Genomic DNA, 19,334 nt, shown 5'->3' on the forward strand with positions numbered 1-19,334 from the left:
AGATCCATGGAACGGAACAGAATCCAGACAGTGATCAACAGAACCTGTGAAGGAATGAAGGCAAGACAACAGAGACAATGGCATTTTCAACAAATAATGCTGGAATGAATGGACATTCATAAGCAAAAAAAAAAAAAATTAATCAAGATACAGACCTTACACTCTTCACTAAAACTAACTCAGAAGAGATCACAGACCCAAGTGTAAAATGAAAAGGAGTGAAACTCCTAGGAGATACCATAGCAGAATATCTAGATACGCTGGGGTCTGGTGATGACTTTTTGGATACAATACCAAAGCCTCAATCCACAAGAGAAATCGCTGATGAGCTGGACTTTGTTTAAATTTAAAACTCGAGTTCTGCAGAAGATACTGTCAAGAGAATGAGAAGGGTCTGGAGATGCAGCTTAGTGGCAGAGTGCTTACCCAGCATGGGTAAGGCCCTGGGTTCCAATCCTGCATTACAGGGAAAAAAAAGAGAAGGAGGAGGTGAAGAAAGAGGAAGAAGGAGAAGGAGGAGGAAGAGAAGAAGGAAGATGCAGGAGGAGGAGGAAAAAGGAGGAGCAAAGAGGAGGAGGAGGAAAAAGAGGAGAAGGAGGTGGAGAAAGATGAATGAGGAGGAGGAGAAGGAAGAGAAAGAAAAGAAGACACAGTCTGGGAAGACATATTTGCAAAATACATACCTGATACAGTACTATTTTCTTATGCACAAACCATTAAAATTCAACAGTGAGAAAATAACTAATTAAAAATGGACAAAAGATACGAACAGACTTCTCACCAAAGAAAACATACAGATGGCAAGCAAGCATATGAAAAAATGCTCAACATCTAACCTAATTAGGGAATTGCAAATTGAAATGATGGGAGCACTTACACCTATTAGGATGGCCCAAATCCAGAACACTGACAAATACCAAATGCTGGTGAGGATGTAGAACAGGAATTCTCACTCATTGCTGTTGGGAATGCAAAAATGATAAAGCCACTTTGTAAGAAATTTGGCAGTTTCTAGCAAGATTAAACAAGCTGTTAGCGGCAATTGTGTTCCTTGGTATTTGCCCAAATGGGTTGAAAACTTGTGTCTACACACAAACGTTCATAGCAGCTTTATTCACAATGGCACAAACTTGAAAACTACCAGAATGTCCTTTAGTAGGTGAGTGAATAAGCTGTGATATACTCTGAATATGGAATATTATTTAGCTCTAAGAAAGAGGCTATCAAACTATAAAAGGGCACGATTGCCAGGAGTTAAGGGGGAAGTAATAGAGACTGAACTCTGGAGTGCTTTGCCATTGGGCTTAAACTCAGCCCTTATTTTTTTTAGGTTGAGACAGGGTCTCACTCAATTGCTGATGCTGGCCTGGAACTTGTGATCCTCCTTCTTCCACCTACCTCGTAGTGGGGATCACAGGAATGTACCACTTAGCAGCTTCTTGCTTTATTTTGATTCACATCACTACACCTGGCTGATGTGCTGCTGCATAAATTTTAGAAAATCCTAGGAAGTTAATATACAAAACCAAGAGACATCTCAGGCTGCTAGTTTACGTCTTTAACTGAAAGGCCATGATAGCATAATAGCACTGCTTTGTCCAACTTTTCCTGTGGCTATATTCATGTTTCACGTTGATTTTTAGTTCCTTATTAAGATTTGTCAACTGAGTCTACACTTAATGGCAAATTACTTGAAGAGTTTGCCTTCCTTAAAGTTTTAGCACTTAAAAATTATTTTAGAGATGAGAAGAGACATTTAACTTAAAGAAAAAAATATAAGAAAAAGTCTTATAAAATCCAGGTATCAACTTCCTCAGTTTGAACCACAGGTTCAATACACTGGTTTTCATTTCTTACATCTGTCAGAATCAGTATATCATAAGTTATTTACTTTGAATGGATGTAGCAAAATTCATAGCTCTGTTTTGATCTTCCAATAAATAAAACAGCCTCTATATTGAGTAGATTTTCATCTCAAATACTAATCCTCAGTAAAACTAATACTAATTTTGGGGTGGGGGGCCTATTTTGGTGTATCCATTTTCTATATTGGGGAGGAGGCTGGGAGCTGAAACTGGGGTGACCTACCACTAAGTTATATCCTCAGTCCTTTTTAACTTTTTTGGGGGTGGGTAGAGACAGGGTCTCACTAAATTGCCCAGGCTGGCCTTGAACTTGGGATTCTCCTGCTTCATCCTCCAGAGTCACTATGATTACAGATATGTACCACCTGCTGGCACACCTATTTTCTAAATGTACTGTGATAAATCATATTTCAGAAGAATCTTTTTCCATAAATGGTTGTTAAACAGTCAGGGACCTCCATGAAGAATAGGATCCCATAAGATTAAGCAAATAAAACCTCAGAAAGGAATGAGACAAACGAATAATCTCTCAGCCTTAAGAAGTTAGCAGACACAGCAGAAATTTAGGAGTTAAAAAGTGAAGCCATCTTCAAGGCCGTGGAATTGATATAATGCATTTGGAGTTGGGAGGTTGAGAAATCCGCTGACCTTCTGAAACTATGTGGTCTGCAGAAATAACAAAATGGCCAGAGGTGGACAGATGAAGTCACTAAATCAGAACCATTGAGGCAGGACAAGAGGATACCATGTTCTGGAAACAATAGCAGGAGCTTTACCTGAGAAGGAGCAGCTCCAGGTGGTGAGAGGCCAACGCATGCGTAATCATCACTAGTTCATCTTGACCTTTTAGCACAGTCAGATGCTTACCCTAGGTGGGGACTTCAGGTGGTCATGAGACATGCCACATATGGAGCATGAGGCAGAGCACAGGCACAACTAGAGTCCCACCTCTACACATAATGACATCAAGAGATCCAGTTCCAGGGCTGGGGTTGTGGCTCAGTGGTAAGAGTGCTTGCCTAAAGCATGTATGAAGCACTAGGTTCAATTCTCAGCACCGCATATAAATAGGTCCATCAATAACAGAGAGAGAGAGAGAGAGAGAGAGAGAGAGAGAGAGAGAGAGAGAGAGAGAGAGCGTGATATGCAGTTCCAGCCCATCAGGTAGATGACATAAAAACTATACACTTCTGTCCTTTGCTCGAGCCACCCTGACCCTCTTAGAGCTGTCTTGGTTCTGGCTTAAGCAGAAGCTAGTATTTTCTAATACTAAATTCTTGGCTGGGGTGCATTCCTTTTCACCATCTTTGGTTTTTTTGGAAAACAGAAAAGAACGTCTCTGGGAAAACAAGGGAACCCATGTCCTTAGCTCTGTCTTCCAGGGGCTGACAATGACTTTGGAGTTTTTAGAAAGGGAAATGAGGGCAAGAGTTGAAGGGGATTGCATTAAACTTTTTTTCTTTTTGTGATACTAGATATTGAACCCAGGGCCTTGCAGATGCTAGGTAAGTGCTATCACTGAGCTACATGCCCAACCACTTTTTATTTTGAGACAGAACTCACTAAATTGCTGAGGCTGGCCTCAAACTTGCAACCCTCCTGCCTCAGCCTCCCGAATTTTGGGGATTATAGACATGCTCCACCATGCCCATCTTGTCCACCTCTTTGAACATGCAATATATAAAGAAGCATGATCTCCAACTAAGGATGCTCAAGACTGCTCACATACATGGACAGTCTCGCCAGTATTACCATGCATATGTTTCCATAATAAAAGCAAAAGGAATAAAAGCAAGCTTTGTTAGATATCCCCAGTGCTTTCCTTACTTGTACAAGTAATAAACCTTCCTTCATTCTTTCATCTCCTGGTTGGGCATATGGGTTTACACTCCTCAAGAGCAAAATCACTGTGTTTAGTGACAAGCTGGCATACTAGCTGCAACTTCCCATGAATTGGATGAAAAAGGCTGATAAAATCTAAGTATAGTTCAGATTTGGGATTGGGGGGGGGTGACAGGGATTGAACCCAGGACCTGGGGCATGCTTGGCAAGTGCTGTACCACTTAGATACACCCCCACCCCCAGTCCAGATTCTTTTTTTAATATTTATTTTTTAGTTGTAGTTGGACACAATACCTTTATTTTATTTATTTTATGTGGTGCTGAGGATTGAACCCAGAGCCTCGCACATGCTAGGCGAGCACTCTACCATTGAGCCACAACCCCAGGCCCCCCAAGTCTAGATTCTTAAAAACACACTAAGAGATCTCTACAATCTGCTGCTAGATAGCCTGTTTCTACAAGTCAGTCTTCAAAGGCACTGCAGCTACCCTGGCACTCTACGGGGCACTTTGTATGACAAAGCGTTGAGTACTCCCAAACATCTCTGTATATTCTTTGTCCAGTTTACAAAGAATCTGAAAGGATCTGACATAGAATCTTTGGCAATTCTTGCTGATAGCAGTTACTCATTGCAGTAAAATAAAGTATAATCCCAAGAGGGAATCTTGGACAATTCTGAACTCCCTGTTTACTCTGAACACTTTATGTTCCCTCTGTCCGGTGGCCTCTTTTGAGTCAGGTTTTGGATTTTGGCAGTGCAACATGAAAGATCAGGAAAAGCACTGATGAAGTATGTGTGGAAAATGTATTAAGAATCTGAGAATGAAGTTGGATGTTTGAACTTGGAATTTATTAGGAGGCCAAAGGTTTCAAGAAGCAGGAGACTGTAGCAACACACTCATGTTTAATAATCCTGTGTGTTTTGTGTGCATGGACAAGAATAAATAAATGGTGTCAAATTATAGGTGCTGACAATCATTGTTAACTGCAGATAAAGCTGCAAGTATTTATGTCTTTATACAAGTTACAAATCAAGTACAAACTTTCTAACAACTAGTTTTAATTTTTTGAATGCATTTTTTACAGCTACCATATATAATTATAATACCTAGTGAAAACAAACTAATATGAGTGTATTTCTATAACTAGTTAGGTACTTACAGAAAAAGCTCCCCCCTCAATCAATTATGCTCTTGTACACCATCAATTAGAAAATAACATTATAAAATAATAAATAGCATTAACACAAATGGATGGGTATATAGAAGATTCCCATCTAAAATTATATCCAAAAGTAAATTCCGGATGGATTAATGTCTTAAATTGGAAAAGCAAAACTCTCAAAAGAAAAAAGGATAGGGGCTGGAGATGTGGCTCAAGTGGTAGCGTGCTCGCCTGGCATGCGTGTGGCCCGGGTTCCATCCTCAGCACCACATACAAAGATGTTGTGTCTGCCGAAAACTAAAAAATAAATATTAAAAAAATTCTCTCTCTCTCTCTCTAAAAAGAAAAAAAGAAAAAAGAAAAAAACAGGGCTGGGGATGTAGCTCAGTGGTAGAGAAATTGCCTAGCATGCCTAAGGCCTGGATTTGGTCTCTGGCAACCCAAAAGGAAAAGAAAATAGAGGAGCAGCTTTATAATATCAGGGTTTATAAGGAATTTGTTCTTTTTGCTAGTGGTGCTGCTACTAGGAATGGAACCCAGGACTTCATGCACGCCTTCTACCACTGAGCAACACTCCCAGTCCATGATAAAGAATTCTTAAATAACATTCACACAGGAAAATAATAACATCCTGAAGGAAGATACTGATCAATATTACCATACCAAAATTAAAAACTATGCAAAAAAAGCCATCATGAACAATGAGTAAAAGTAATCCAAAGAGCCAGTTGTGGTGATACATGCCTGTACTCCCAGCAATTCAGGAGGCTGAGGGAAGGGGACCACAAGTTCAAGATTAGTTTGGGCAACTTATTCAGACCCTATCTCCAAAACAAACAAATAAACAAACAAACAAACAAATAAACAAAAAGTGTTGCATGCCTATAACTCCAGCAGCTCAGGAGACTGAGGCAGGAGGACTGTGAGTTCAAAGCCAGTTGCTTAGGGCCTCAGTAATTTAGAGGCCTAAGCAACTCAACGAGAGGCTGTCTTTTAATTAAAATTTTTTTTAAAAAGAAAACAAGGCTGGGATGTGGCTCTGTGATTAAGTGCCCCTGGGTTCAATCCCTGGTACCAAAAAAAAAAAAAAAAAAAAAGGCTGGGGATATAGCTCAGTGGCACAGTACCCCTGATTTTAATCTCCACCGCTGGAAACACACATATGTGAATATCTCAAATGCACAAAAAGCATTTCTCCAGATTTAACATCCACAAATGATAAAAACACTCAGTAAGATAGGTATGGAAACCATTTACCTTGATAGAATAAAAACCACCTATTAAAGGTCCATAGCTAATATCAATCAGTAGGGAAAAACGGAAAGCTTTTCCTCAAAATCCTTGCATTTTGTACAATGGAAGGATTCCAGTCTCACCATTTTTATTCAACATAGTACTAGAAGTTCTAGCCACGGCAATTTGATAAGAAATCAAAGACATCAAAAATCAGAAATGAAGCAGTAAAATTATCTCTATTTGTTGATGACATGGTTATATGTGTAGAAAATCACAAAGACTCAACAATAACAAAGAAACTAAAGCTGCACCACACAAAAGTCAACACACAAAAGTTCAGTGGTTTTTCTGCACACAAGTATTCAGTATGCAAACTAAACAAACATTTCAAGAGGCTGGGTGAGCCTAGCTCAATAGTAGAGCACTTGCCTAGCCTGAGAAAGACTCTGGGTTTGATCCTGAGGACCACCAAAACACAAAGAAAAAAAAATAATCCATTCACAATAGCAAGAAAAATAATACAAACAAACTTAACCAGAGGTTAAAGACTTATACACTGAGAATTATAATACATTGATGAAGGAAATTAAAGGTATCACAAATAAATGGAGATACATTTCATGTTCATGAATCAGACAAATACTAAAAGATCTACACTACCCAAAGTGATTTGTAAATTCAATGCAATCCTTATCAAAATCCCAATGGCATTTCTTAGAAGGAAAAAAAATCCTAAAATTCACATAAATCACAAGAGATTCCAAATACCAAAAATCAATTCTTGTGGGGAGTGGGTGCTGGGATTGAACCCAGAGGTGCTTAACCATTGAGCCACAGCCTTTTTCATGTTTTATTTTGGGGCTTGCTAAGTTGCTTAGGGCCTTACTTGGTTGCTGAGGCTTTGAATTTGTGATCTTCCTGCTTCAGCCTGCTAAACCTATTGGATTTCAGGTGTATACCACCGCACCCAGCTCCAAAATCAATCTTGAACAAGAGTAAAGCTGCAGGCTTCACACTTCCTGATTTCAAATATTTTACAGAAATACAGTAATCAAAACATTATGACACTAGCTTTCAAATCAGACATATAGACCAATGGGACACAACAGAAAGCCCCAAACTAAATCCATTTGTTTATAGTCAGCTGACCTTGGACAATGGTGCCAGAGATACACAACAGGGAGAAAATATACAGTTTCTTCCATAAGTGGTGCTGGGAAAACTGGATATCCACATGCTAAATAATGAAATTAGACTCTTATACCATATTTTACAAAATCAACTCAAAATAAATTGAAGACTTAAATGTTAGGTCTGAAACATGAACAACTAGAAGAAAGTTCTCGACATTGATCTCCCCAAATAAATTAGAACTACAAATGATCCAGCAATCCCATTCTGAGTACATATCTAAAAGTCATTTAATCTGTTTTTCAGGGAGACACCTGTACTTCCACTGCTACATTATTTACAACAGTCAAAATACAAAAACAGGGCTGGGGTGCAGCTCAGTGGTAGAGGGCTTGCCTAGCATGCATAAGGCCCTGGGGTCAAGGCCCACACAACCCAGAGGAATCTCAAACATGATGATGACCACAAGCAGCCAAACACAAAGGAGAAGATGCTATCTGATAATATTCACATAAAATCCAGAAGCCAGAAGAAACTTAGCTAGAAGCATCTATGCTTAGGTGAGATCACAAAGAAAAACAAGCAGTTCTGGGCAGATTACCTCTGGAGGAGGGGAATGGAGTAGCAGTTGGGAGGGTCCAGTGGGCCTGTTGGGGCCCATCCTCTAGCCTTTGTTCCATGAGTGTTTGCTTTGTGATAAATCATTAAACTCAAATTTTTTATGATAATACTTGTATGTGTTACATTTCACAAGGAAAAAAAATCCAAGAAACACTAAAGACTGGGAGAAGGTATTTGTAACATGTGTAAACAACTAGCATCCAATAAAGGACTAGCAACCAGAGTATATAAAGAACTCCTACAAATCAATATGAAAAACAAAAGATGACCCAATAGAAAAATGGAGAAATATGAATAGGTACTTCACAGAAGGGGAAGTCACAGTGCTCAATAAACAAAAATATTCAATCTTGTTAACAACTAGAAAAATGAAATTAAAACAAGGAAATTATAACTAAACCTATACCTATCAGATTACAAAAAAAATATTAAAGGCTGGTTGGGCACAGGGGAACACACCTGTAATCCTGACAACTAGAGAGACTGAGACAGGAGGATTGCAAGTTTGAGGCAACTTAACAAGAGTGTCTCAAAATCAATGAAAAAGACTGGGGATGTAGCTCACTGGTGGAGTGCCCCTGGGTTCAATCCCCACTCTGGGGGTGGAGAATGATGTTTCTTACGCTGTAGATGGGAGTGCAAACTGATGCAAGCCCTTTGGAGGACAATTTGACAGTGTGGTAGAGCTGAATTTCCAACTTAGTGATTCCTTTCCTGTGTATATACCTGAAGAAACTACCTTACACAGAAATACGGAAAAACACACAAGCTTGCCCACTGCAAAATGCCTTTAACAGGAAGACACACAAGCAATACATTGCTGTGGACAGCGAATGGAAATAAATTTCAACTGACAGTTAAAATTAGTTAACTGGGTATTCCCAGAGACATGGGAGAAATGCTCAAAAATATAATTTTTGGGGGGAGGGGTACTGGGGATTGAACCCAGGGGTGCTTATGCACTGAGCCATATCCTCAGTCTGTTTTTATTTTGAGACAGAGTCTCACTAAGTTGTTTACAGAATTTCAAGTTGCTGAAGTTGGTCTCGAACTTGCAATCCTCCTGCCTCAGCCTCCTGAGTCACTGGGATTACAGGTATGTGCCACTGTGCCTGGCTTAAAAATATACTTTTAGGGCTGGGGATATAGCTCAGTTGGTAGAGTGCTTCCTTCCCATGCACAAGGCCAAGGATTCAATCAATCCCCAGCAACACACACACACACACACACACACACTTTATTTATTTATTTAGTCTTTAAAATACGCTGACTTTCTTTTTTTTAAAGTTTTTTTCTTTTTTAAAGAGAGAGAGAGAGAGAGAGAGAGAGAGAGAGAGAGAGATAATGAATTTATTTATTTTTTTAGTTTTTGGCAGACACAACATCTTTGTTTGTATGTGGTGCTGAGGATTGAACCCAGGCCGCACGCATGCCAGGCGAGTGCGCTACCACTTGAGCCACATCCCCAGCCCTGACTTTAATTCTTTTGGATAAATACCAAGGAGTGGTATAGCTTGATCATGAGATAGACTTATTTTTAGATGTTTTAAAATATTTTTTAGTTGTCAATGGACTTTTATTTTATTTATTTGTATGGGGTGCTGAGATTTGAACCCAGTGCCTCACACATGCTAGGCAAACACTCTACCACTGAGCCACAACCCCAGCCCCTCATTTTTAGATTTTTGAGGAACCTAAATACTGACTTCCATAGTGGCTTTCCTGATTTATGTTCCTACAAACCACATATAAGAGTTCCTTTCTTCATGCATCTGCACCAGCATTTATTGTTATTTGGATTCTTCATAATCTGCATTCTAACTGGAGAAAAATGGAATCTCATTTGGTTTTGATTTGCATTTCCCTGATGGCCAATGATGTTGAAGATTTTTTTCATATATTTGTTGGCCATTTGTACTTCTTCTGAGCAGTATCTATTCAGTTCACATACCCTTTCATTGGTGGATTATTTGGTTTTTAGATGTTGAGTTTTGGGAACTCTTTATATATTCTGGATATTTGTCCTGTGTTGTAACTAAAGAATATTTTCTCTCATTCTGTCAGTTGTCTCTTCATTCTGTTAAAATTATTTAACTTGCTGTGAAGAAGGTTTTAAATTACAGGCCAGCTCATTTATTCTTTCTCTTATTTCACATTATAGAAATTTAATTCAGGGGCTGGGGATGTGGCTCAAGCGGTAGCGCGCTCGCCTGGCATGCGTGCGACCCGGGTTAGATCCTTAGCACCACATACCAACAAAGATGTTGTGTCCGCCGAGAACTAAAAAATAAATATTAAAAAAAAAAAAAAGAAATTTAATTCAGAAAGTTTTTGCCTGTGCCTGCATGTTGGAGTATTTCCCCTACATTTTCTTCTAACAGTTGGAAAGTTTCTGGTCTTATAGTTAAGGTCTTTGGTCCAGTTTGAGTTTACTTTTGTACAGAATGAGAGAAATTGAGTTTTATATTTCTATATAGGGATATCCAGGGTTCCTAACACCACTTGTTAAAGAGGCTGTCTTTTCTCCAAGGTATGTTTTTTGGCACCATTATCAAGACTCAGATGAGTATATCTGTGTGGGTTTGTCTCTACGTCTTCTAGTCTGCTCCACTGGTTCACATGTCAGCTTTTTGCTAGTATGGTTCTATTTTAGTTATTATGACTTTGTAGTATAACTTGAAATTGCAATCCCTCCATATTGGCTTTAGGCTTGCTATATATAGTCTTTATGATATTGAGGTAAGTTACTTCTATTCCTAGTTTTTTTTTCCCGGGTTTTTATTATGAAGCATTGCTGAATTTCATTGAAGGCTTTTTCTGCACCTGTTGAAATGATCATGTGATTCTATTCATGTGGTGTATTACATTTATTGATTTGTGTATATTGACCCATCCTTGCATCCACGGAATGCAATAAACCTGATAATGGTGTATAATCTTTTTAATGTACACTTTAATTCAATTTGCTAATATTTTACTTAGGATTTTTGCATGCATGGTCTACAGTTTTCTTTCCTTGAAATATCTTTATCCAGTTTTGGTATGAGGGTGATATGGGCTTCATAGAATGAGTTTAAAAGTACATCTTCCCTTTCAGTTTCATGGAATAATTTGAGGAGTATTGGCATACATACTTTAAAAAAAAAAAAAGGTTGCAGCTGGACACAGTGGCGCAGGCCTGTAATCCCAGCAGCACAGGAGGCTGAAGCAGGAGGATCACAAATTCAAAGCCAGCAAAAAGCAAGGCACTAAGCAACCCAGTGAGACCCTGTCTCTAAATAAAATACAAAATAGGGCTGGGGATGTGGCTCAGTAGTCAATCCTCAGTGCCAAAAAAAAAAAGTTGCAGATGATTATATATAATGGCATATTTAAATATCTGGCATAATTATATTTATATATCCTATATTATATTACAATATTTAGTATACTTAAGCACTTAAACCACACATTATTTTGTGAAAATACAGAAGCCGTCATTGCTAGTGAGGGAAATGAATGTTGTTAGGATGAGGTACCAAAGAGGGGCACATCTATGTCTACCATGTTTTGTTTACTAGATTAAATCTGAGTGGTGGGCACAAGGGTGTTTCTTAGTACTACTAGATTCGCTATGTTTAAAATATTTCACTAAAACAAAATGAGGACTAGAAAAAGTCTTCTGGAAACCTCTAGATCCAAATTAGGATGATTTCCAAGTCCCACAGAGCCAATAAGTCAAACCACTTTTCAAAGTCTTTGATGTGGGACACCATTCTTCATATTTGCTGTTGTCTGTGGGTTGTATATGTACTCACCCAATAAACAGAGATAGTTGGGTTCAGTTAATCTGGACAGTTTTGTAACCTGATTCAAGATGTTGTAAAGTTCTGTTGGCTCACAAAAAACCAAATCAGCCATCCTATTGGGAAGAATCAATAATGCACAAGTTTAATATATCTCTTTTTATTTAAGAAAAATGACCATAAAGATACTGAATTAAATTTTCTTAACATCCCTTCAAACTTAATATAAGTCATCCAGAAGCCTTTGAAAATTGGAAGTGAAATATGTGAAGAGGAGACTAAAATATGGAACCCCATAGAGCTGTAAGTGGAGTGGAGTCCAGAGGTAACCTGGTTCAAAACAGACTCCTTTTCAGAGTGGCCAGGGCAGCGTTCTTCAGCGACTTCAGTCCTCCAGGTCAAGTTCAGCCTCCACATGGATCTGCACACAAACATCCTCTTGTCCCTCTCTCATCTCTGCCCTCCTTTCCTTCACTTCCTCACCCCTAGGTATGTCAAGATCTCAGGTTGGAATCCTCGCTGTGCCATTTCCCATCAGCTGCCTGACCTTGAGGAGTAGTTACTCTGCGCCTCAGTTTCCACCTCTATAAAATGGGGGCAATAAGAGTGTTCCCCTTCTGTAAAACGAGCACAACAGTCCCTGCCTGCTGCCTGTGGATTTAGAAAGCTAGCCAGGGAAGATATTCTGAGCAGGGAGAAAATGTTCTGTAAGCACTGACTGTTGACGCAGGTTTCTCCCCTGGAGCTTCTAACCCCAAACCACAGAAGCCAGTCTCATCAAGGTCACTGACAGTGTCCCTCTTGCCTAAGCCCTTAATAACCCACCATGAAACAGTGAGTGTTTTTCCTTCCCCAAACACCCCCCTCTCCCAGGACACCATACTCTCTAAGCTTTTCTACTTCCTCTCAAGACTGTTCCTTTTCAGTCTTCGTCAAGGATTTCCCTCTTCATGTAAGGATGCCCCTGTGTGGGGTCGTCTTTTTCCTTCCCCATCTATACTCTCATTCTAGGTCACGGTTTCTAAACATTGGCATCCTTGACATTTGGGCTGGATAACTTGCTGTGGAGGGGAGGGCTGGCCTGAGCATTGCAGTAGTTTAGCAGCATCCCTGGCCTCCACAGTGGAGGCCAGTAGCAACATCCAAAGATGTTGGTATTTTTAACAAAAAAGGTCCCAGACAGGCACAGTGGCTCAGCCTGAAGCAGGAGGATCTCAAGTTCAAAGCCAGCCTCAGCAACTTCGCAAGGCCCTAAGCAAATTAGCAAGACCCTGTTTCAAAATTTAAAAATTTTAAAAGGGCTGGGGATGAGGCTCAGTGGTTAAGCACCTTTGGGTTCATCCCCACTACCAAAAAAAAAAAAAAAAAAAAAAAAAAAAAGTCCCAGACATTGCCAAGTGTACCCTAGAAGGATGATGTAATATTGCTTCTAGTTGACAGCCATTAATCTAAGACTAAGTCTCAGTGATTCATTTGGTCCCTTCAACACTTTTTATATAACAACAACTCCCACATCTTACCCTCTCTCAGCCCCCTCACTCCAGACTCTACCTGGATACCTGACAGGCATCTCAAACATAATGTGGCCAAATAGAACTTATAATGTACACACGCCCATACCTCCAATACCTGCTCATCTCTTAGCCTTCAAGAAAAAGCACCATCATGCTCCGAATCGTTTCAGCCCAACTTCCGAGTCCCTCTTTCCCTTCCCCATTCCATCCTCTCTCTGAGCTCTCCCTCCCACATGGATTCCAAGCCACCTGTTCCTCTCCATCGTCAGGGTAACCAGCCTTGTCCAAGGTACTGTCATCCTGATGACGCATGGCTGCCCAGCTGGGCTCTCCGCATCTGCTTTCTCCCTAGTCTACTCCTCACATGGAAGTCAGGGCTATCTTTTCAAACTATAAGAGTCCTTGTCTTCACCTCACCTGCAGACATCTGAAGATACAGTGCTCATTTGTATGAGGAGCGCTCTGAGCCCATGGTTCATAAGAACAGAGACCTGTCCATCTTGTCCATTGGTGTATCTTCCCTCAGTGCCCAGGATTTATCTATCACAAAGCAGTGCTCAATAAGCATGTGTGGAATGGACATTGCTACTTACATTACACACGTGGGGCCAGCTTGACTTGCCCCCCATGTTTTCCCCATATAGGTTCCTTAAAGGACCTCTTCACTCCCACCACCCCCAGTCAGGTCCCAGGTCCTCTGTCTCTGAAAGCCCTGTCCCTGGGCCATCCTAGGGAATAGAAAATACAGAAGAGAGGGGATGGGGTCTAAACCTCCATCCTCATTGAGCCAATCTAAAAGCTGGCCCCTTTGAAAAAATCCATCTCCTTACTGAGTAGCCAAGGAGCAGTTTCTGAGCATCCAGATAAAACCCCAGCCTCGTGGCATCTCTTCCTTCAAACACCTCTCCTTCTCAAAGGGGGCACTCTCTGGTGAAGAAATAAATGCCCTTTAGCAGCTGGCAAGGCTGCGGGGGAGGTGGAAGCAGTCCCCAAACCTAACAGCACATTTCTGAAAGGATAAGCAACCCTGGGGGCAGAGATCAGGGGCAGATCCCTGGGTTGAGAAATGAGTGCTACCATCCCTTCCAGCACTCCTCCAAACTCCAGAGTTTAGATGTTCTTGGATCCACCATTTGGGCCCAAAGTATATCCTGATGTCATGCTTTTATTTAAAACATTCAAGCAATATGCTTTTTGTCCAAAGCATTTTCCTTAGTGGATGCCACTAGCCAATTTAAATTGATTTTCCATATTTCACAATTGACCAATTCCAGTTTTTTTCTACTTTCAATTTTGATAAATCAAACTTATTTTCCCCCAAGATCAAATATTTTCCATGTGAATCTTACAATGAATATTTTTTCCTTAATTTTCATCATATCAAATTGAATTTTCTGTGAGCCTCCAGTCACTGTTTCATTGATATTACATCTACCAAGTCTCATTTTCTTGGTGGCCTAACCAAAACAGTGGGGTCAAAATGGCAAGTTTAAGAGGTCCCCTTAAATTCTGGATGTTTTTATGGGGGGTTACTGGGAATTGAGCCCAGGGCACTTTACCACTGAGGTACATTCCTAGCCCTTACTTTTTGAGGCAGGGTCTCACTAAGTTGCTGAGGCTGGCCTCTACCTCCTGCCTCAACCTCCCAAGTCTCTGGCACACAGGTGTGTACCACTGCATCCAAGTATGCTAGGCTCTTTCAGAAAGCTCTTCATAAGAGACTTGCAGGACATTTAGCATGATTGTCCTTTCATGGGGGATGGTCAGAGGGAACATCTTTTGGTGATCCACATTGATGGGGCTAAGAAAGATGGATCTTCCCATCTTTGCCCCCATGTTTTCCCCAAATAGATTCCTTAAAGGACCTCTTCATTCCCATCTGTGTGAAATCCACACAGCTCTCTGGATGACCAGCAAAGCCACTTACTCTTTGTCAGGATGGAGGGTACCATTGTTAGCTTTGTCCCTGTACTTGGACATCATCCAGTAGGAAGGTCCAGCACTCTCTTTATTATAACCCAGCCTGACCTTCAAACTAGGGGCTTATGTGTGGCCCTCTTCCAGCCAGCCCAGAATACTGGAAGCAGCCGGTTGTGAGCTCACCTTAGGTGACAGCACATGTCTGCATTTGAAGAAAACAGCCAACCAGGAAGGGACATTTCCTTAGGGGTTGCCAGAGCCTGAGACTGGGACTAAGAGCCAGCTAGATAGAACCCTTCCCTGCCTCCCCGGGTCTACCCAAGGCTCAGGGTGTGATATTCTGACTGTTAGAGGTTACACCTGACCATAGGCTTCTCACAGGAGGACTAGGACACTGAGCACTGGGTCTGGTACTCAGTTGCCAAGCAACTCCAAGCCCCCAGACAGTCCAGATGGACACAATTGATGGGAGTTTGCTTCTGGTAGAGAAGAGGCATGTTGTTGATGTTCCTGGAAAAGCCAGACCACAAGAGTCATTTTGGGGCTCCTGGCTCAGGCTGAACAGGGACCGGTAGAGATAAGACTCAGAGGTCACAGCCAGCCCCACGGTGCCCTGGTTCCCTGTGGAAAACTCAAGCTGTGCTAGGATGACCAAGTCTCATACCCAGTGCTGGCATCAATGCCCAAACCTGTAAATGGAGGCAGAAACACACTGGCAAGGTAGAAGAACCCCCTGGAGAACAGACGCACACTGCCAACACTGGGCCTGATGTACAGCGGGGGCTCAGGAAGCAGAAGTTCCTGGACACCTACCTTCCCTCTCCTTTCAGCTTCCTCTAGGAGCCTCTGGCCAAATACTGAAGCAGGAGTTGGTCAAGTCTATAAGCTGAGGAGCCTGGGGTATTGCCTGGGGGTCAGGATCTTAAGGGAACTGGTGTGGCCTGACACATTCTACCTTTTATTTTTTATTTTTTAAAGAGAGAGTGAGAGAGGAGAGAGAGAGAATTTTTAATATTTATTTTTTAGCTCTCGGCGGACACAACATCTTTGTTGGTATGTGGTGCTGAGGATCGAACCCGGGTCGCACACATGCCAGGCGAACGCGCTACCGCTTGAGCCACATCCCCAGCCCTCCTGACACATTCTATGTGGCCTGAACCATCACAAGAATTGCTGGATGAGCCAGGCATAGTGGCACACATCTTTAATCCCTGCTACTCGGAAGCTGAGCAGGAAAACAGCAAGTTTGAGGCCAGCCTCTGCAACTGAGGTTCACGCCTCAAAATTTTGAAAAGTGTTGTGGATGTAGCTCAGTGGTAGAGCACCCCTGGCTTTAAAGCCTAGTACCACATAAACACACACACAAATGGCACAGTCCCACAACAGCACCCCCAAAACTGCAGTGGCTGTGGAAGAGGCCCTGAAATCCGCATCTCAGTTCAGAGGGGCACCAGATCCCACTGGCATAGATGAAAGGAAGAGAGAGGAGCAGGTTGAGGCCTTAGGAAGACTTTGCCTTAGTCATCGCCACTGTCTATATTTTGAAGGGAACAGGTATGGAATAGGGGCCTGAACTCAGTAACCTATATCCCTACCCCATCTCAGAGCTTCAGATCACTATCATTTCCCCAAATCTATGCCTAGCATACCACCAAGAGGTGACTTAGTGGTCCTCTATCAGAGGAAGAGGATGAAAAAAAATGTAACATATCTCCCAAAGACCATGTCTGGGCTTACCTCCTCCTCCTCCTCTCACTCCAGGGCCTGCTTCTCCCCTGCTCCTTGATTGAGTTTAGGCCCCACCTTCCACTTGATACAGGTCCTTGACCCTAACCAGGCTCTGATATCAGTTCTGCTCTCACTTTCCCCACTTCAGACCCGGATCTGTCTCCATTGGTGACTCTCAGCTCCAGGAGCTCCTTCCTGGCACCTTCTTGCCATCTCTGCAGTGCTAGTCCACTACCTCCTAGCTGTCTTACCACAACGGAGCCTGGAGAGCCAAACCCCAGGACTACTTCTGAGTTCCAAGTGAACATTAAAGCTGAAGTTTTAAAATATGTCCCTAATTGCCAATATCCTAGAGCATGTAGAGAAAAATAAATAAAACTCCTGTAAAAGATAGAATGATGACCAGCTTTCTAACTCTTCATTTTAGCTCTAGAGATCTGAAAGGAATGATCTTGGGTTGAAGATCATATATGTGTGCACCTAATCCCCAAATCTCACACACGATTGTGATCTTAGCCCACTAAACAGTCAATACATGCAGATGTGTGGGGTCGGGTGAGGAGGATGCCAGTGTATTTGTATATTTTTTCATATAATGAACAGGCAAAATGAATCTATAGTAATAGAAACCAGGAAATAGCTATCTTGGAGACTGGTGGAAAGGAGCATGAGGAACATGTATTTTCAGAAAGGGGCATGTGTTTTCAGAAAATACAGTTTATTGTTTGCTTGGGGGGCATTACAAGGGTAAAAATTGTTAAAACTAAGCAGAACATTTAAGACCTATATATACTTTATTGAATGTAAACTGAACATCAATAAAAACTGAGCTCCTCATGTAGATGCATGTGTTTATGTTCTGGAACATGAACATGAAGATGTGTGGATGCAAGGCTGTGTATGTTCTTGACCTTGGTGTCTGGAGCAAGTCCATGAGGACCAGCACACATCCATGTACGCGCGCGCACACACACACACACAGCAGAACTTCAGTTTGGCCCTCACCGCCACTAGAGAGCTAATCCCTTTCTGGTCTTTCCTCCTATGCCAGCATTTCCCCAGCCGCTGCATCTGTTGTGCAAACCTTCTTAGCCTTGCTCAGTCCTCACCCGGCTCATTTTCCAGCTGTTGCCTGGGAAGATTAAGGCCACTGTGTATGAACTGCCCTCCCTTATCCACTGCTTTCTGGGTGCCCTTCTGTGCTTTCTCCCAGTCACAGAGATAAGCATCCTCTTATCTCATCCTGTCCACCTAATACCTCCCCCTCATTTTTTCTTTCCAGCATCTCAAAGTTCTTGCCTTGTTCACACCTTCCTCAGATTTCAAAAACTGACCAGTCTTACAAGTTTTGGCTTTCTTGGAACAATCTGTGAAACCAGAAGAAAGCCCTAGAATAGCTCAGCCTTGCCCACTAAAGCTTGCACAGGCACAGAGGGCAACATTGGCCCCATGGTTGGAAAAATTGGAGGCAGGCTAGCTGGTAGCAAAGCAAAAGCAGCAGTAGAAGTGGCCTGAACCCCCAGAAGCTGTTGAGGCAAAGGGTCTGGATCCCAGATGTGAGTCAGGCAGGAGTACCTACAGGGACTTAGCCTACAAGCACCACCTAAAGGGACAATGGATCAATATCAAGCAGTGGAGGATTCCAGAAACCAAGGGCTGAGAGGTACTAAAAGCAACAAGATTGAGACATGACCACGTAGGTCAGGGGATCTGAAGGTTAAGACCGACCCACAAAAGCACCACATGGGAGGCAGCCCAGAACTCCCATCAACCTCAGAAGAACTAATGACAAAGGGAACTTTCTTGCTTCACCTCCACTTAAAACACCACTCTGCCCACACCAGATATGTCATAAGCCACGTCTGCCTGGAGTGGAATGGAGGAGTGAGGAAGCAAGAAACAGAAGTTGAGAACCCTCCTTCCCAAATGCAGGAGCCTATAGAAAGCTCAAGAAGGGAAGGGACAATCTTCAACTTTTAATTCAACTCAGTTTTGATTATTCATGTGAATGGAACATTAAGCTACTGAAACATCTGTCTTGGTAGCTAGATGTAATGCAAGCAAAGATTTTATTAAACAGTGGGGGTGAAGACATAACACTGCCTTTGATCACAATCTGTACTGGGGATTGAACTCAGGTGCACTCAACCACTGAGCCACATCCCCAGCCCTATTTTGTATTTTATTTAGACAGGGTCTCACTGAGTTGCTTAGGGCCTCGTCAAGTTGCTCAGGCTGGCTTTGAATTCACGGTCTCATGCCTCAGCCTCCTGAATCGCTGGGATTACAGGCGTGTGCTTCCACACCCAGCCTCATTCTGCTTCTTGACTGCAGATGACTCTGCACATTCAACGTCAGTTACTAATGCAAAGCACCAAGAACAGTGTCTGCCATAAAGCCAGCAGTTACTACAGCAGGAGTTAAGACTGAATAATAATCTTGGGGTTTAGAGTGAGGCAGACTGGAGCTGAACTGGAGGGTTTCTCAACAGTTGTCTCAGATGGCCCAGGTAGAGGATTTCCGAGGTA

At 41.9% G+C, this 19,334-nt stretch overlaps 1 protein-coding gene across 2 annotated transcripts in view; it reads right to left on the bottom strand.

Moving 5' to 3' along the window:
* Styxl1 (serine/threonine/tyrosine interacting like 1) overlaps positions 1-19,334 on the bottom strand; it is a 50,208-nt gene that overhangs the window by 27,215 nt on the left and 3,659 nt on the right. Inside the window, exon 2 of one of the 2 annotated variants that reach the window (XM_026396877.2) lies at positions 11,657-11,760. The exons of the other annotated variant lie outside the window; for it this stretch is intronic. Coding sequence (XP_026252662.1) covers positions 11,657-11,760 — 104 coding nt within the window. The remainder of the gene's footprint in view (positions 1-11,656; positions 11,761-19,334) is intronic. 2 annotated transcript variants of the gene reach the window in all.

Source organism: Urocitellus parryii, chromosome 9, assembly GCF_045843805.1.
Source record: "Urocitellus parryii isolate mUroPar1 chromosome 9, mUroPar1.hap1, whole genome shotgun sequence".
NCBI lineage: Eukaryota > Metazoa > Chordata > Mammalia > Rodentia > Sciuridae > Urocitellus > Urocitellus parryii.